At 40.0% G+C, this 15,000-nt stretch overlaps 2 protein-coding genes across 2 annotated transcripts in view; one reads left to right on the top strand and one right to left on the bottom strand.

The window, feature by feature from the left end:
- Positions 1 to 5,583: 5,583 nt before the first annotated feature.
- Positions 5,584 to 10,025, top strand: lrrc34 (leucine rich repeat containing 34). The gene is made up of 10 exons (XM_062441431.1): positions 5,584 to 5,690; positions 6,119 to 6,231; positions 6,313 to 6,377; positions 6,498 to 6,584; positions 6,702 to 6,830; positions 7,232 to 7,327; positions 7,612 to 7,766; positions 7,855 to 8,010; positions 8,629 to 8,758; positions 9,789 to 10,025. Exons 1-10 carry the CDS (start codon positions 5,584 to 5,586, stop codon positions 10,023 to 10,025), a joined length of 1,275 nt encoding a protein of 424 aa, XP_062297415.1.
- Positions 10,026 to 11,181: 1,156 nt separating this feature from the next.
- lrrc31 (leucine rich repeat containing 31) overlaps positions 11,182 to 15,000 on the bottom strand; it is a 9,716-nt gene continuing 5,897 nt past the window's right edge. The window contains exons 5-10 of the mRNA XM_062441430.1: positions 14,385 to 14,549; positions 14,115 to 14,300; positions 13,234 to 13,401; positions 12,988 to 13,152; positions 11,947 to 12,102; positions 11,182 to 11,570 (exon numbers count right to left, since the gene is read on the bottom strand). Of these exons, the coding sequence (XP_062297414.1) occupies positions 11,188 to 11,570; positions 11,947 to 12,102; positions 12,988 to 13,152; positions 13,234 to 13,401; positions 14,115 to 14,300; positions 14,385 to 14,549 (1,223 nt within the window). The 3' untranslated portion in view covers positions 11,182 to 11,187. The remainder of the gene's footprint in view (positions 11,571 to 11,946; positions 12,103 to 12,987; positions 13,153 to 13,233; positions 13,402 to 14,114; positions 14,301 to 14,384; positions 14,550 to 15,000) is intronic.

Genomic DNA, 15,000 nt, shown 5'->3' with positions numbered 1-15,000 from the left:
AAATAAAAGTAGGACTGAGATGTTTAATTTGTTAATAAACTATAAATAATAATTATATGAAGAAAAAATTTTTTTTTAATTGTTTGTTGCTGTTTTAGTTTTAATGTTAGTTTATCAAGTTTTTAACACTGAAACAGGAGGAAAGTTCAAAGTACTCCTTTTTTTCAAGTTTTAACAACATTGTATTTGTTTGTGTGTCTCTCGTTGTGTGTGTGTGTGTGTGTGTGTGTGTGTGTGTGTGTGTGTGTGTGTGTGTGTGTGTGTGTGTGTGTGTGTGTGTGTGTGTGTGTGTGTGTGTGTGTGTGTGTGTGTGTGTGTGTGTGTGTGTGTGTGTGTGTGTGTGTGTGTGTGTGTGTGTGTATCTCTCAGTGGTCCTCTTGGCCTCCAGTCACCCGATGGCCTTCGTCCAGAGTAAACTCTCCCAGGAGAACAAAAGTCTGATCTCCATCCCCGAAGGCGAGCCCCACAACCCAGAACCAACCACCCCTAACCCCAAAGCCTCGGACCCGTCCTCCGACATCACCGACGCCGACGCCACCAACGCCTCCACCAGCACCTCCTCCATCATCCAGGACTTGAAGGCGGAGCCGAGCCACCAGCCGATCAGCAGCGCCGACCAGGTTTCCTTCGAGGCCGACCAGGAGCAGACCATCAACTCGGACACGCTGCACGCTCTGGTGGAGCAGCTGCGGCCGCCGCCTTCCCCGGCCCAAAGCCTGGAGCAGATCGTCATCATCAGGACGGTGGACAACGAGCACAACCAGCAGCAGCAGTGAGGCGTCTGAAGATTTAAAAAAAAAAAAAACAGCGTCAGAGTGAGACGTCGCTCCAGTTAGAACGTCTAAACATCACAGAGTTAAAGTTAAGGCTTCAAATATCTCTGATTTGGGTCAATTACGTCATCATTTCTATGAGTGTTAATAACTTTATACCGATGACATCACTATAAAGAAATCTGATTGGTCGAGAAGCTCAAACAGGTTGTAAACAAACTGAAACTCTTCATTTTTAACCCTTTACATACTCTTCATATTCTGACTCATAATTAATCTTCCCATTCATAAATTCACCATCAAGTCATTAATACATGTTTAATTAATCCGTCTGTTTGATTAAAAGACATTTATAATCACTCTTCTGTTGTCCAGGAGAACATTTTATAGAATATGATGAATATAACAAACATGTTTTAATGCTGATGTTTGAATTTGTTAAATAAAAACAGGTCAAATTTGTGCATTTGCATATTAAAAAAATGTGGATTTGCACAATAATAATAAAGAATGATACATTTTATTTCCTTTTTTGTATACTGAGGGTCACATTAGGAAACATCCAGATAAAATAAAGTGTTTTTTAGAGCTCCGAAATGTTAAAATGGGTCAAATTTGACTGTGAATAGTATGTAAGGGTTAAACATGTGAGGTAGTTTGACCCACTGTGCTTCCTGTAGTTATGCACACATTGGTTTTTTGTGTGTAATGAAAGATAATTAAATTATAATGGTAGATAATCTGGATTTAATTGCAGTAAATCAATCATTTATTAGGTGATTAAAGGATCAAAACACTGAAAAATGCCTGTTGGAAAGTAAAGTCATCAAATGTCTCGTTTTCCAAAACTTGTAGGGAGAAAAAAAAGTGAATTTTTTATGTAAAATAAGGGAAAAAGCAGCAAATTCTGCTTTAAAAATGACTTATTTGATTATCAGAATAGTTGGAGATTAACTTTCTGTCCCTCAGCTAATTGTTGAAACTCTACTGAATATAAATGTATTAACAACTTGACTGTTTTACTTTAGTTTAGGAGTTAAAATTAACACAAAACTAATTAATAGAGTTAAAATAGAGTTCAGAGAAGAGGCAGAAAGACAGAATGGGTTAATTTAAATGTTAAAATGTCAGAATATAAAGTAAATAATAAGACAAAAATATAATATAGACTGTTTATCTTAACCTCATTGAACTTTAAATTACAATATAATGTTATTAACACACATAGAAACAGGATTTAACCTTCCTGTCGTCCTCCCGGGTCAAATGGACCCCGTCTGTTTTGACTGTTCCTTCTTTCCTCCCTTCCTTCCTTCTGTCTGTCCTTCCTCCCTCCCTCCTTCCTTCTTTCCTTCCTCCCTCCTTCTCTCTTTCTTTCCTCCCTTCCTTCCTCCCTCCCTTCTTTCTTCCTCCCTTCCCTCCTCCCTCTTTTTCTTCCTTACTTCCTCCCTCCCTTCCATCCTTCCTCCCTTCCTTCCTCCTTCCCTTCCCTTCCTTCCTCCCTCCCTCCCTCCCTCCCTCCCTCCCTCCCTCCCTCCCTCCCTCCTCCCTCCTTCTCTCTTTCCTTCCTCCCTTCCTCCCTCCTTCTTTATGTCCCTCCTACCTTCCTTCTTTCCTCCCTCTCTCCTGTCTTTCTTTCCTCGCCATTACCTTCCTTCTTTCCTCTGTACTTCCTTCCTTCCCTCCTTTCCATCCTTCTCCCTCCTTTCCTTCCTTCTCCCTCCTTCCTTATTCCCTCCCTCCCTTCCTTCCTCCCTCCCTCCCTCCCTCCCTCCTCCCTCCCTTCCTTCCATCCTTCTCCCTTCCTCCCTTCCTTCGAGGACAACAGGAGGGTTAAATGAGACCCGAGTTGTGAAATGATCCTTTAACAGAGCTGCTCTCTGTTCTCTGGACTCGTTGCTTCCTGTCATTTATATATTCAAACACTGTCAATGAGGTCTTTAAAGGTAAAGTTAGGAAAGAGCGGACTGAAGGTTTTACTCCACAGGAAAAGAGAAAACATAACAAAGCAGAAAAAATAAGTTTGAATCTGGTTACACACTTGAATATAGAAGAATAGGAAACCATTAAAACTCATTTAAATCTTCTTCTTTAATCTGTTTTCAGGCTCTTTTATCTGAGTAGTTAGACACTTAAAGCAAGAATAGGAAACCATCAAAGCAACACTGATGAATCTGTGTTTGTGTCTTTTTATTTGAGGAAGCTGCATCTCAATCTAAGTCTCATTTATCTGGAAATCAATTGTTTTATTCTCTTGTTTCTGTTTCTGTTCTTTAAGCTGTTTTTCAGACCAGATCAGTCGATGCGTTGCGGTGATAAAAACATTTAAACCAGTCCTCAAAGTTACTTAAAACAAGAGTTAAAATGTGTTTTAGCTTCATTAGGCTGCGGTGAGAAAGTTAAACCAGAGTCGATAAACTTTTAATGAACCGCAGACGCAGCTATGAAGGAAAATAAAGACATTATGAGGAGGAAGAGGAGGAAGAGGAGGAGGTTTCTCTCTGTTTAAAAGCCTTAAAAATAACATTAGACAGAGAGAGAGAGCAGCGGAGTCTATGAATGAACTTTATTTTCTTCTTTTTTCATATATACATATTTACTTTAGTGTCATCATTTCCTTTTATACACCTTATCTTGTTACTAAGCAACCAGGGATATGACATAATAACAGTTAATATTAATATAGCAATTAAAGTAAATCAATAAGAGTGTTTAAAGTAGAAATTTAGATTATTACAGTATGTTGTAATCATTTTAAAATAATAGAAATATTCATAGAAAATAGTTAAATAAATCAGTTTAGCTTTGATTTCTGCTAGAAGGAATTTTTCAAAATAAAATACAATAAAAGAAAGGGAAGAAAAAAGAAGAAAATAAAACGTTATATTCTGATTTTTTTCGCTGCAACGCCTCATTTGGTCTGAATACAGTCTTAAAAAAAGTCTCAACATGTGTGAATATTTGCTTGAAAAGGTGAAAATGAAACCAGTAAAATGTTGAAATCTCTTATTTTGAAATCACAGTGAGCTTCAGCTGAAATGATAGAAATGAAACCTGCTCTGCTCTTCTTCCACTGATGAGTTTAAACTTGTTCAGCCTCTTAAAAAAAAATCTACTTTACCAAAAAATATAAATAACTAACACCATTTGCTCTCTGACGCTGATGTAAGACTGGAGTTAATTGTCTGCTAATTGTTCCTCAGCTCTGATTGGCTGAATAATTAATGCTTTGTTTTAATGAGTAATGTAGTTCTATTTAGGAGCCTAGTTATGATCACCGTGAGATATAGGAGTCATTTCTTATTTATCACCAAGGTGTCATGTGACATGTGACGTAAACACAGCCATGTTGATGCTAACGCAGCTTCTTTTGTTTCTGTGTAATATAGTTTCTGTTTGTTTTTTAAAGCAGCTGTTTCAGGTTTTAGCAGAAAGTTTAAAAGAAAACTGTTTGATTCACTTGAAAGTAGATGTTTGTTTTTTTGGTTTTTTTGTTTGTTACTTAAATGTATTATTTTTTTTCTTTCTGGTGTTTTTTTATTTTATAATTTTAGAGACAATGTCAGCATTACTTGTACAGAAATGTGAATTAAATAAATACATTCACTACTGTATACAAACTGTACACCAGGAAAATAAAAGTCAAGATAAAAAGGGACAATCAGGTGTGTGTGTGTGTCAGTGAATAATATAAAGGTATATAAAGGTTGAGAATGTATTGATTATTTATTACTCTTTCAAAATATTTTAAAAGTTTGTCCGCTAATAACTAACTTCTCTTCCAGTGTCTATTTGTATTCATGTCACTTTTTGCACACATATTTCTGTTTAAAACTCATATGTAGTTAAAAATAATACTGAAAGTTTTATAGATCTTTCTATAGTCTTAAATATGTTTACTTGACTTACATCAGCAGACATAAAAGGTGTTAAAGCTGCATCTGCATGCTGACAACAGATGTAAAAAAGAAGAAAAAACATTTTTATGCTCAGTTTCAGCACGGAAATGAGATTTAGTTTGTTTACTCTATTAACAAAATATTAAAACCAGGAATTACAACAAACGCAAAAGTTGTAATTAATTCCTAATTAATTCCGCTAAAGTACATATTTAAAACACATAAAGATTAAATAATGAAACATTGGATTAACATCTAAGCATGTTGAGAATAAATATAAACAACACATAAAGACATTTTAAGCTTTTTGAGGTTCACTTGAAGCATTGAAAATGTTGTTTTTTTCACTTAATTGAGAAAATATTTAATATAATTTACAGAAAGAAACAGGTTTCCTCAACATGTAACCAGGAATAAATGAACATACTATAACAGAAACTAAGGTTTGAAAATATAAGTTTTTAAAATACCTATGAAGAAGGGTTAGGGTTAGTTAAAATAAATTTAATTCAAATATATTTGAGAAATTAACTATTCTAATTAATTATGTGTATTTTGTTTTAAATTAAACATAAAAATAAACACTTTAACCATATAAATTAACACTATACTCTGAATTATTCCTCTTTTATTTAGGTAAATAGTTTTTTTTTTTCTCAGAACTTTATTGAAAAAGTTTCAGTACAGTCACAATATTGACATTTTGGCAATATCGAACAAAGTCTGGCATCTCACATTAAAATAAAATAAAAAAACATACAGATTTAAGTCAAATAAATTAACATAAATAGGTACAGAATACATATAAAGTTGAAATTGAGGTAAACAGGTAAATAAGTATAAACTACTCCTAACGTCATTCTCTCCTCTGTCCTGGTTACCAAGGCAACGCTCTAACAGCAGCGTTAAAGATGTCGGCTCAGAGTATTTCAGAGGTTTACTCTGATGTCTGCGCTCAACATCAGATTAAAATAAACCCGCACGTCTCAGAAGTTTTACAGAAGACGAAAATAACCAAGTAAGTTTCTAAATGTGAACTAAAGTTACTAAAAGTTAAAGATGTTAGCTGTTAGCTGTTAGCTGTCGGAGCTAATGATGCGTTCAGGTGCCGGTAATAAAATCTAGTTTTTCTGCCATTGTTATTATTTATGTCTTTCTTCTTACAGTTATTATTATTATTATTATTATTAGCAGTAATAGTAGTAGTAGTAGTATTAGTAGTAATAGTAGTATTATTATTATGAGTATTAGTATTTTTATTATATTTTTTGTATATGGTGGAAATCATACAATTACTCAATTATTCCAGAATTCTGCATTTTATTAAATTAAATAATACAATAAAATAATCACAGCAGCTTTTCCCACCAATAGCATGTAAAATCTGCTATTAGGTGTATAAAACTGCAGTTATTTGATCATAAAATTGTGTTAAATGTTTGGCAGGAACGTCACTTTAAAACTATCAGGGAGCGACAGACTGAGACACATCCAGAGACTCAATGATGACGATGTTCTCGCTCTCACTAAATCTCTGAGAGACAACACGAGTGTGACAGGTGAGCAGTCAGATTCAGATTCAGGTGAAGACTTTAGTCCCAGTTTTACACTTTTTAAACATTAATGTTTTATATCATCAGGACTTGATTTGAGATACAATAACATAACAGATGAGGGCGCCACACACCTGGCTGACCTCTTACAGGTAGGGGTTAATAATTAATGATATAAAAACACTTCTTCCACACTCTCTACGGTGCTTTTTGTTATTAAATATTCTTTATGTTTCAGTTTAATTTGTTATTTGTCTGTTTTCTCTGAGCAGGAAGGAAACTCAGCTCTGAACTCTCTGGATCTGACGTTTAACGACATCATGACAGACGGAGCTGAAGTCCTCGCCAAGAGCCTCCAGGTTCATAACACACACACACACACACTTCTACTACTATTTTAACCTTGTTTTCTACTCTAACTTTTCTCTTATTCTTTGTTATTTTACTTATTTAATTTATTTTTTATTTCTCTGCAGGGAAACAGCAGCTTGTTGTCTCTCAGGCTTTCTGGTAATAAGATCGGGAACAAGGGAGCGATGCACCTGGCCAGCATGCTGCAGGTTAATAACACACTGCAGGAGCTGCAGCTGGCCGACTGTGACCTGGTAACACACACACACACACACACACGCACACACACACACACACACACACACACACACACACACACACACAGAGCACTTTGACAGTGACGGTCACTGAAAATACTGACTATAGCACTTTATATGATTTTATGTTGTTGATGTTGTTTGTCCTTTTTTAATGATGCTGCTCCTCATGTCTTTAAATTGCCCCTCGGGGCAAAGTGTTTTTGAATTGAAACAAACACACACACACACACACACACACACACACACACACACACACACACACACACACACACACACACACACACACACACACACACACACACACACACACACACACACACAGACTCAGACACACACGCATAGGAAATAAAGCTGACTGACTGTCCAATCAGAGGCCAGTGTTTCTGACCCTGCAGGCCACTCAGAGTGTGATAGCGCTCATCATCGTGATGAAGAGCAACGAGAGTCTTCGCTCTGTCGATATCAGCCGACCGCTGCTGTTTAGTCACCAGGTACAAACACACATAGCGTCTCAGAGATGTTTAGTACAAGAAGTCAACACACTGCAGCTCCCAATGCAGGTATAATATATGAGGATATCACCTGTTATGTTTCAAGTCTTATGCTCTCCTTCAGACTAATAAATTATACCTGCTTTGGGAGCTGCAGCTGTTATGGATTTATTTATTTGGTCTACTACTACACAACCTTTTTCTTCAGTTTCTGTCATATTTAACATATTATAAAAGGTCATTATGAGGTCAGTATCTCACCTGTGTGTCTGTGTGTGTTTCAGGAGGAGTGGGCGGTGCACCTGTCTGAGACGCTGGTGATGAACAGCAGCTTGGTGGAGCTCCACCTGGGGAAGATGGGGCTGACGGACACCGGCATGGAGAGACTGACTGAAGGCCTGCAGCTGAACCACAGCCTGCGTTATCTGGACCTGCGCTGGTAGGAACAAACACATCCAAACCTCAGAGAGATTCCTTCTGATCCTGATCCTTCAGCTTCCTGTTGATCTCGTCTCGTTTGTCTGCAGTAACCGGGTCACTCGGGACGGCGCGCGCCATCTTGCCGAGGTGCTGAAGAAGAACCCGACTCTGGAGATCATCGATCTGTCGGCCAATCGCATCGAGGATGAAGGAGCCGCGTATCTGAGTGAGGCTGTGAGGTCACCAGGCTGCGTCCTCAGAGAGTGAGTCCAACACAGTCTGATTATTATGATTCTTACAACTTTAACCCTGCTGTCGTCCTTCCGGGTCAAATAGACCGTCTCTTTTGACTGTTCTTTCTTTCCTTCCTTCCTCCTTCCCTCTTTCTTTGCTCCCTCCTCCTTCCATACTTCTTTCCTTCCTTCTTTTCCCCCTTCCTCCCTCCCTTCCTTCTCTCCTTACTTCCTGCCTCTTTTCCTCCCTCCCTCCCTCCTTACTCCTTTCCTTCCTTCCTCATTCCTTCCTTTTTCCTAAATTTTTCCTTCATTCCTCCCCTCCTTCCTTTTTTGCTCCCTCCTCCTTCCATACTTCCTTCCTTCCTTCTTCCTATCCTTCTCTCCTTACTTCCTTCCTCTTTTCCTCCCTACTCCTTTTCTTCCTTCCTTCCTCATTCATTCCTTCCTTCCTTCCTTCTCTCCTTACTTCCTTCCTCTTTTCCTCCCTCCCTCCCTCCCTCCCTCCCTCCCTCCCTCACTCCTTCCTTCCTTCCTTCCTCCTTTCCTTCCTTCCTCTTTTCCTCCCTCCCTCCCTCCCTCCCTCACTCCTTACTCCTTTCCTTCCGTCCTTCCTTCCTTCCTCATTCCTTCATTCCTTCCTTTCAGGCTTTCTGTCTGCAGCAACAACATCAGGACGGAGGGTCTGCTGTGTTTGGCTCAGGCTCTGAAAGCTAACAACACACCTCTAACACACATTTACATCTGGGGAAACCATCTGGAGGAGCCGGTGTGCCAGGTAACACACACACTCTCACACACACACAGACACACACACAACTGTAGAAATATTATAGAAGTATTACTATAGTATCATATGGAAAGTACATATATTGGCTCCTGTAGGAACACTAAAGGAATATTACAAAGATATATGTTTGCATTTTGATTTATTAGTCCAAACCATAGACTGTATATAAGAAATGGACGCAACATCCGTGACGTCACCCATTGGTTTGTGGACTGCTGCTCGGAGGCCAATAGTATCAGATCTGGGCAGCGCCATCTTGAAAATTTCAGGTGCATGCTGGGTAAAATAAAAACACGGATTCTACTTATATGGGCATCAGGAGGAGCATGAGGCGCCCTCCTGAACCTGTGAACCAATCAACCTGTCAATCACGACGTAGCCACGCCCTAATGCATACCCTGCTTTAATCGTCAAATATAAAATCAGGGAGGCCAAAATGTCCCAAATGAACATCATACTGCATTGAAGAAGGCTTTAAACTAGCGATTGAGACCATAAACACATTTTGAAAACGTTTACTGAGGTTAGAGATCAAGTGAGAAGTTGGTGAATTCTCCATTGACTTGTATAGAGACGGAAGTCCTTTTGACACCAAAACGGTCGCCCCCTGGTGGCCTTTTGATAGAATGCAGTTTTAAATTACTTCTGCGTTGGCCTCATTTCAGAGGACCAGAACTCCCTGGTCCAAACACACACACATACACACAGTTATTAAAACTGGATGTAAAATGAAGTCAACATCCTTTAAGTTTTAGTGTCAGACTGATGTGTCAAAAACTGGATGAACAATAAAACTAAAACACTAAAACAGAATTTACATGTTTTTTCTTTCATATAATAATGTTATTAATAAAATAAACATCTCATTCTTAATGTTTGCCAGTTTATTATGTAGCTAAAACTAAAGCAGCCCTGCAGTAAATGCCTCCTTCATCAAGGTTTTAATGTTAAATGGATAAAAGATCAGAATCATTGGTTTAATATGAGATTAAAAAGATAAACCTCTGCTTCCTCTCAGGCCTTTAAACAGCTGATCTCCAGCGGCCGCCTGCTGCCGGAGCAGACGGACGTCAGCGCGTACGAGGTGGACGGTCACGTGTTTCTGGCCGAAGTCTTCAACAGTCTGAGGAGAAACTTTAACAGCTCAGAGAAACGCAGCGACTCTCTCAACACTGTAATGATCCACGTGGACCGCCATGACGCCTCCTCTCCTCCTCACATCCTGCAGCCGCTCGCTCCTTTGCAGGCCTGCTAGTCTCACTAACCTCAAAACCTCATCAGTGTCCCAGCAGTTGTTAAACGAATAAGAAAGTTGTTTTTATAGCTGGAAATAATAAAATAAACCTTCTGAACAATAAACTGTTGCCTCTGATATTTTTTAATCATGTGTGATTCCAAACTTCATGAACAGTTCATCTTATTTACATTATTTACATGTATAGTGCAAATATTTAAAGGTTGAATACGTACAAACATACATGAGACAGTTCAAGTATTTCATTAATTACACCTGAGATCATCAGATATTATTGTTCATTAACTTTAAATGAAACTATGTGTGTTATAATGTGATCAGATATCCAATTAAGACCTAATGAAGTGAACTCCAACAACTTTAAATCATTATTTTAACTACAACATTGGGACTCTTGGATTAGATTATGTTATAATTGAGTCTTAATGCTTTAATGTTCCTGTTATCTCACTTTATATAATGTGCTTTAATTCATTAACACAGTGAATTTCGAGTCTTTGCACAGCTGCTTAATCCAGTTTTTAACAGCTGAATATTATAAATCATTATTATAATAAACTGTTGACTCTGATATTTTGTTTAATCATAGGTGATTCCTCAGGCATCACACAACTGATTAACTATGATTTTATTACAAATATGACAAGACTGAATAAGATTTTAGTCCTTTTTTTTAAGTGTTAATAAATGTGAGTATTTTTCATTTTAATCCAGATTTCTCAACTCTAATCTGCAGCTTTGTGCCCCAAATTTAACCCTTTAAAAAAGACACTCACTGAAATACTTGGAAATTCAAAATTGAAACCCTGGAGAGTTTTTGGGGGATATCACATAACTTATTTCCAAATTGTTCATTTTTATGTTGTAAATCAAGATCAATGAAGTTACCAAATATGGTTCCTCGTCAGTCTATAGGGTAAAAACATATATATTTTTTATATATAAAAAAATCCACATGGTTCTACAACCTCACAGAGACACATGAGGAGACTATTTTGGATGTTTATGGAAGTTACCAAATATAGTTATTAACCCAATAAAAGGTTAAAAGTGATAAAAACGTAAATAACTATTTATAAAAGACACTCATGGTCTGTTAAATGTCTTATTATCAGTCAAATATTTAGAAATGTAGTTGCCGTTTATGCTGATTTTTGGACCTCTACTCCTCAGGCTGACTCTCCTCTGTGCTCTCCTGATTGGTCAGCTTACTCGATGACATCACACCGCTACAGTCCCACTCCAGCAGCACGCTCCTCTTCCTCAGCCGGTGCTTCAGCTGCTGTCTCTCCTGCATGCTGCTGTTCCACCGCTGCAGCGCCAGCCGGGTCAGCGCCAGCAGCTGCGGCACAGCGGAGAGCAGCGCCGGCAGCCAGGCCGAGCACGGGGCCGAGGTCAAAGGTCGCAGGCTGATGTCAACGTCCTGCAGAGAGCTCAGACCTCCGGCTGAGAACAGCGAGGACCAGCCGTCGTCACACACTGAGCCGTTATAGGAGAGATCCAACACACGGAGAGAGGAGAGAGAGCCGCGTCTGCACACCGCAGCTGAGAGGAGGAGGAGAGGATGAGAGGAATAAGAGATGAAGAGGAGGAGAAGAGGAGGAGAGGAGGAGGAGAGGAGGAAGAGATGAGGAAGAGAAGACGGAGAGTAGACAAAGACAGGATGAAGAGATGATCAAGAGAAGATGAATAGAAGAGGAAGAGAGGATGAAGAGAGGATGAAGAGAAGATGAAGAGAAGATGAAGAGGATGAGAGGAATAAGAGAAGATAAAGAGATGATGAAGAGAAGATAAAGAGAAGATGAAGAGAAGACGAAGAGAAGACGAAGAGAGGATGAAGAGAAGATGAAGAGAAGATGAAGAGAATATGAAGTGTGTGTGTGTGTGTGTGTGTATGTGTGTGCGTATGTGTGTGTGTTACCTAGGTGACGGAGGTCATCGGTAGTGAGGTCACAGCTGCTGAGGCGGAGCTCCAGGATGATTGACGGCTGCAGAGCGTCGAGCAGCAACGCTAAGCGACCGCTGACAACTTTACACCAGGAGACGTCAACGCTGCGGAGGAACGGAGCGGCCAGAGCTGACAGAGAGAGAAGAGATAACTTTAGTCTGAGTAAGTTAGCAAGAATTATGTCAAATATATTATTATTATTATTATGATGGTGATGTAACTAATAGCAGGTCAGCTGGCATTGATAGGTGAGGAGCTGTAAGTGACAGTCGCTCTTTATGGTTTTGTAGTCATACGGGTTTTTGACCGCTTGAATTAGGGTTAGGGTCAAGAGAGAGAGAAGAAGAGAAGAGGAAGAGAAGAGGAAGAGAAGAGGAAGAGAAGATGAACAGATGATGAAGAGAAGACAGAGATGAAGAGAAGAAGACAAGATGAATAGAAGAAGAGAAGAGGAAGAGAAGACAGAGATGAAGAGAAGAGGAAGACAGAGATGAAGAGAAGAGGAAGAGAAGATGAAGAGAAGAGGAAGAGAAGATGAAGAGATGAAGAGAAGATGAAGAGAAGATGAAGAGAAGACGAAGAGATGAAGAGAAGATGAGAAGATGAAGAGATGAAGAGAAGATGAAGAGAAGATGAAGAGAAGAGGAAGAGAAGAGGAAGAGAAAACAAAGAGATGAAGAGAAGACCGAGATGAAGAGGAAGAGAAGAGGAAGAGAAGAGGAAGAGAAGATGAAGAGAAGAGGAAGAGAAGAGGAAGAGAAGAGGATGAAGAGAAGACAGAGATGAAGAGAAGATGAAGAGAAAACAGATGAAGAGAAGATGAAGAGAAGAAGAAGAGAAGATGAAGAGAAGATGAAGAGAAGATGAAGAGAATACAGAGATGAAGAGATGATGAAGAGAAGACAAAGAGATGAAGAGAAGTTGAAGAGAAGAGATGAAGAGAGAGTTTTTTTGTCTGTCAAAACAGAGAAAAAACCCTTTTAATAACAATAAATAATATTTGTGTGTTTGTACCCAGAGCAGTGAAGGAGTCCTCCGTCAGGCTGCAGCTGTTGAGCGGCAGACGTCTCATCTGTGTGAGCGGCAGAGCGGAGACCAGCGGGTGGATCACAGCTCCCGCCTCCTTATTGGACGACACGTCGAGCTCCGTCAGCGCCGTCAGAGAGGGAAGCACCTGGACTGGAGACAGAGAAAAGTCACATGATCACCGCTGCAGGTACCGGCTGAAGCTCTGAGGTCAGATCAGATTTAAAGACTCACTCAGAGCGTCGAGGTCGGCCGGTGTGAGGCAGCAGAGGTGCAGGTCCAGGCTCTCCAGGTGTGTGAGGTGAGCCAGGTGAGAGGTGAGGCGGCTCAGACCTCCAGTCAGAGTTTTGTTACAGGAAAGGTCCAACTCTCTCATGGAGGGGAGGTAACGGAGCGAACCACCTGCAGGACAACGAGGGGGGAAGGAAGTTAGGAGGGAGGGAGGAAAAAAGGAAGGAGGGATGGAGAAAGGACAAAAGGAAGAGAGGAAGGAAGGAAAAAAGGATGGGAGGAAGGTAGGGGGGAGGAAAGAAGGAAGGAGAGAAGGAAAGAAGGAAGGAGGGAGGGAGGAAGGAAGGAGGGAAGGAAAGAGGGAGGGAGGGAAGAAGGAAGGACAGAAGGAAGGAAGGAGGGAGGAGGTGAAGAACTAAAATAAACCAGAATTTGATGTTCTGATGCATTTTTAAACCAGACATGATCAGATAGATATATCCTTCTTCCTCCCTCCCTCCTTTCTTTCCTTCTTCCTCCCTCCTTTCCTTCCTTCCTTCTTCCCTACCTCCCTCCTAACCTTCCTTCTTTCTCCTTTCCTTCCTTCTTCCTCCCTTCCTTCCTTCCTCCCTACCTCCCTCCTTTCCTTCCTTCTTCCCTCCTTTCCTTCCTTCTTCCTCCCTTCCATCCTTCCTTCCTCCCTTCCTTCCTCCCTACCTCCCTCCTTTCCTTCCTTCTTCCTCCCTTCCTTCCTCCCTACCTCCCTCCTTTCCTTCCTTCTTCCCTCCTTTCCTTCCTTCCTTCTTCCTCCCTTCCATCCTTCCTTCCATCCTTCCTTCCTTGACTCAAGGACAACAGGAGGGTTAAACTAAACTAAACAGCGTGTCGTCTCGTGTTTGTCGTACCGAGAGCGTCGAGGCCGTCTGCCGTCAGTCCGCAGGCCTGAAGCCGCAGCGTGCTGAGCGAGGAGGCGTGAGACAGAGAGGAAGTGAGCTCCCTGAAACCACCGACGCCTTCCACTTCCTGAGCGAGCCGAGGGTTACAGGAGACGTCCAGCACACAGAGAGTAGAGAGAGCAGACACCATTCCTCCTGAGAGAGAAGATATGAAGATAAGGGTCAGTGATGAATAAGAGTCGGCAAGATGAGCAAGTTAATTTCAGTTATAATCATTACCGAGTGCAGAAGCATCTGCCGCGTTGAGCTGACAGGAAACCAGGTGAAGCTCCCTCAGCGGTGGGTGAAGATTACCCAGCAGGCCTTGCAAAGCGCCGTCTCCAACGCCGCCGTTATAGGACAAATCCAGGACATCCAGAAGAGGGACGCAGCCGAGAGCCTCACCTACACACACAACAGATAATTTAGTTGTAATATAATGCTTTTTTGATTCTTTAAACATCTTCTAAACTAATAATGAGCTGAAGTCCAGTCACAGTTTCCCCAAAGATGACAGGTGATATATTTAAATTCTATATAGCTAGTCTAAAATCCAAATATGTTCAATTTGCTTTCATGTAAATCAAGAAAAAGCATAAAATCTTCACATTTTTAAAGTTTAAACTATCAAACTTTTGTCATTTTGCCTGAAAAATAAGTTAAATGATGACTCAATAGTTGCTGATTAATCAATTATATTACAAATGACTAATCAATCAATTAACTAATGGTTTCAGCTTTATGAATATTTAAGTAATTATTATAGAAGGTCTCTTTCATCAGTCTCTTAACACCTTAACCATAAACATATATATTTTGTTATAGCAAATCCAATGAGACACAAAATCAAGAGTTT

This window comes from Scomber scombrus, chromosome 20 (genome assembly GCF_963691925.1).
Source record: "Scomber scombrus chromosome 20, fScoSco1.1, whole genome shotgun sequence".
Classification (NCBI taxonomy): Eukaryota; Metazoa; Chordata; class Actinopteri; order Scombriformes; family Scombridae; genus Scomber; species Scomber scombrus.
Note: the sequence above shows the minus strand (reverse complement) of the source record. Positions and strands in the feature narration are given on the sequence as shown.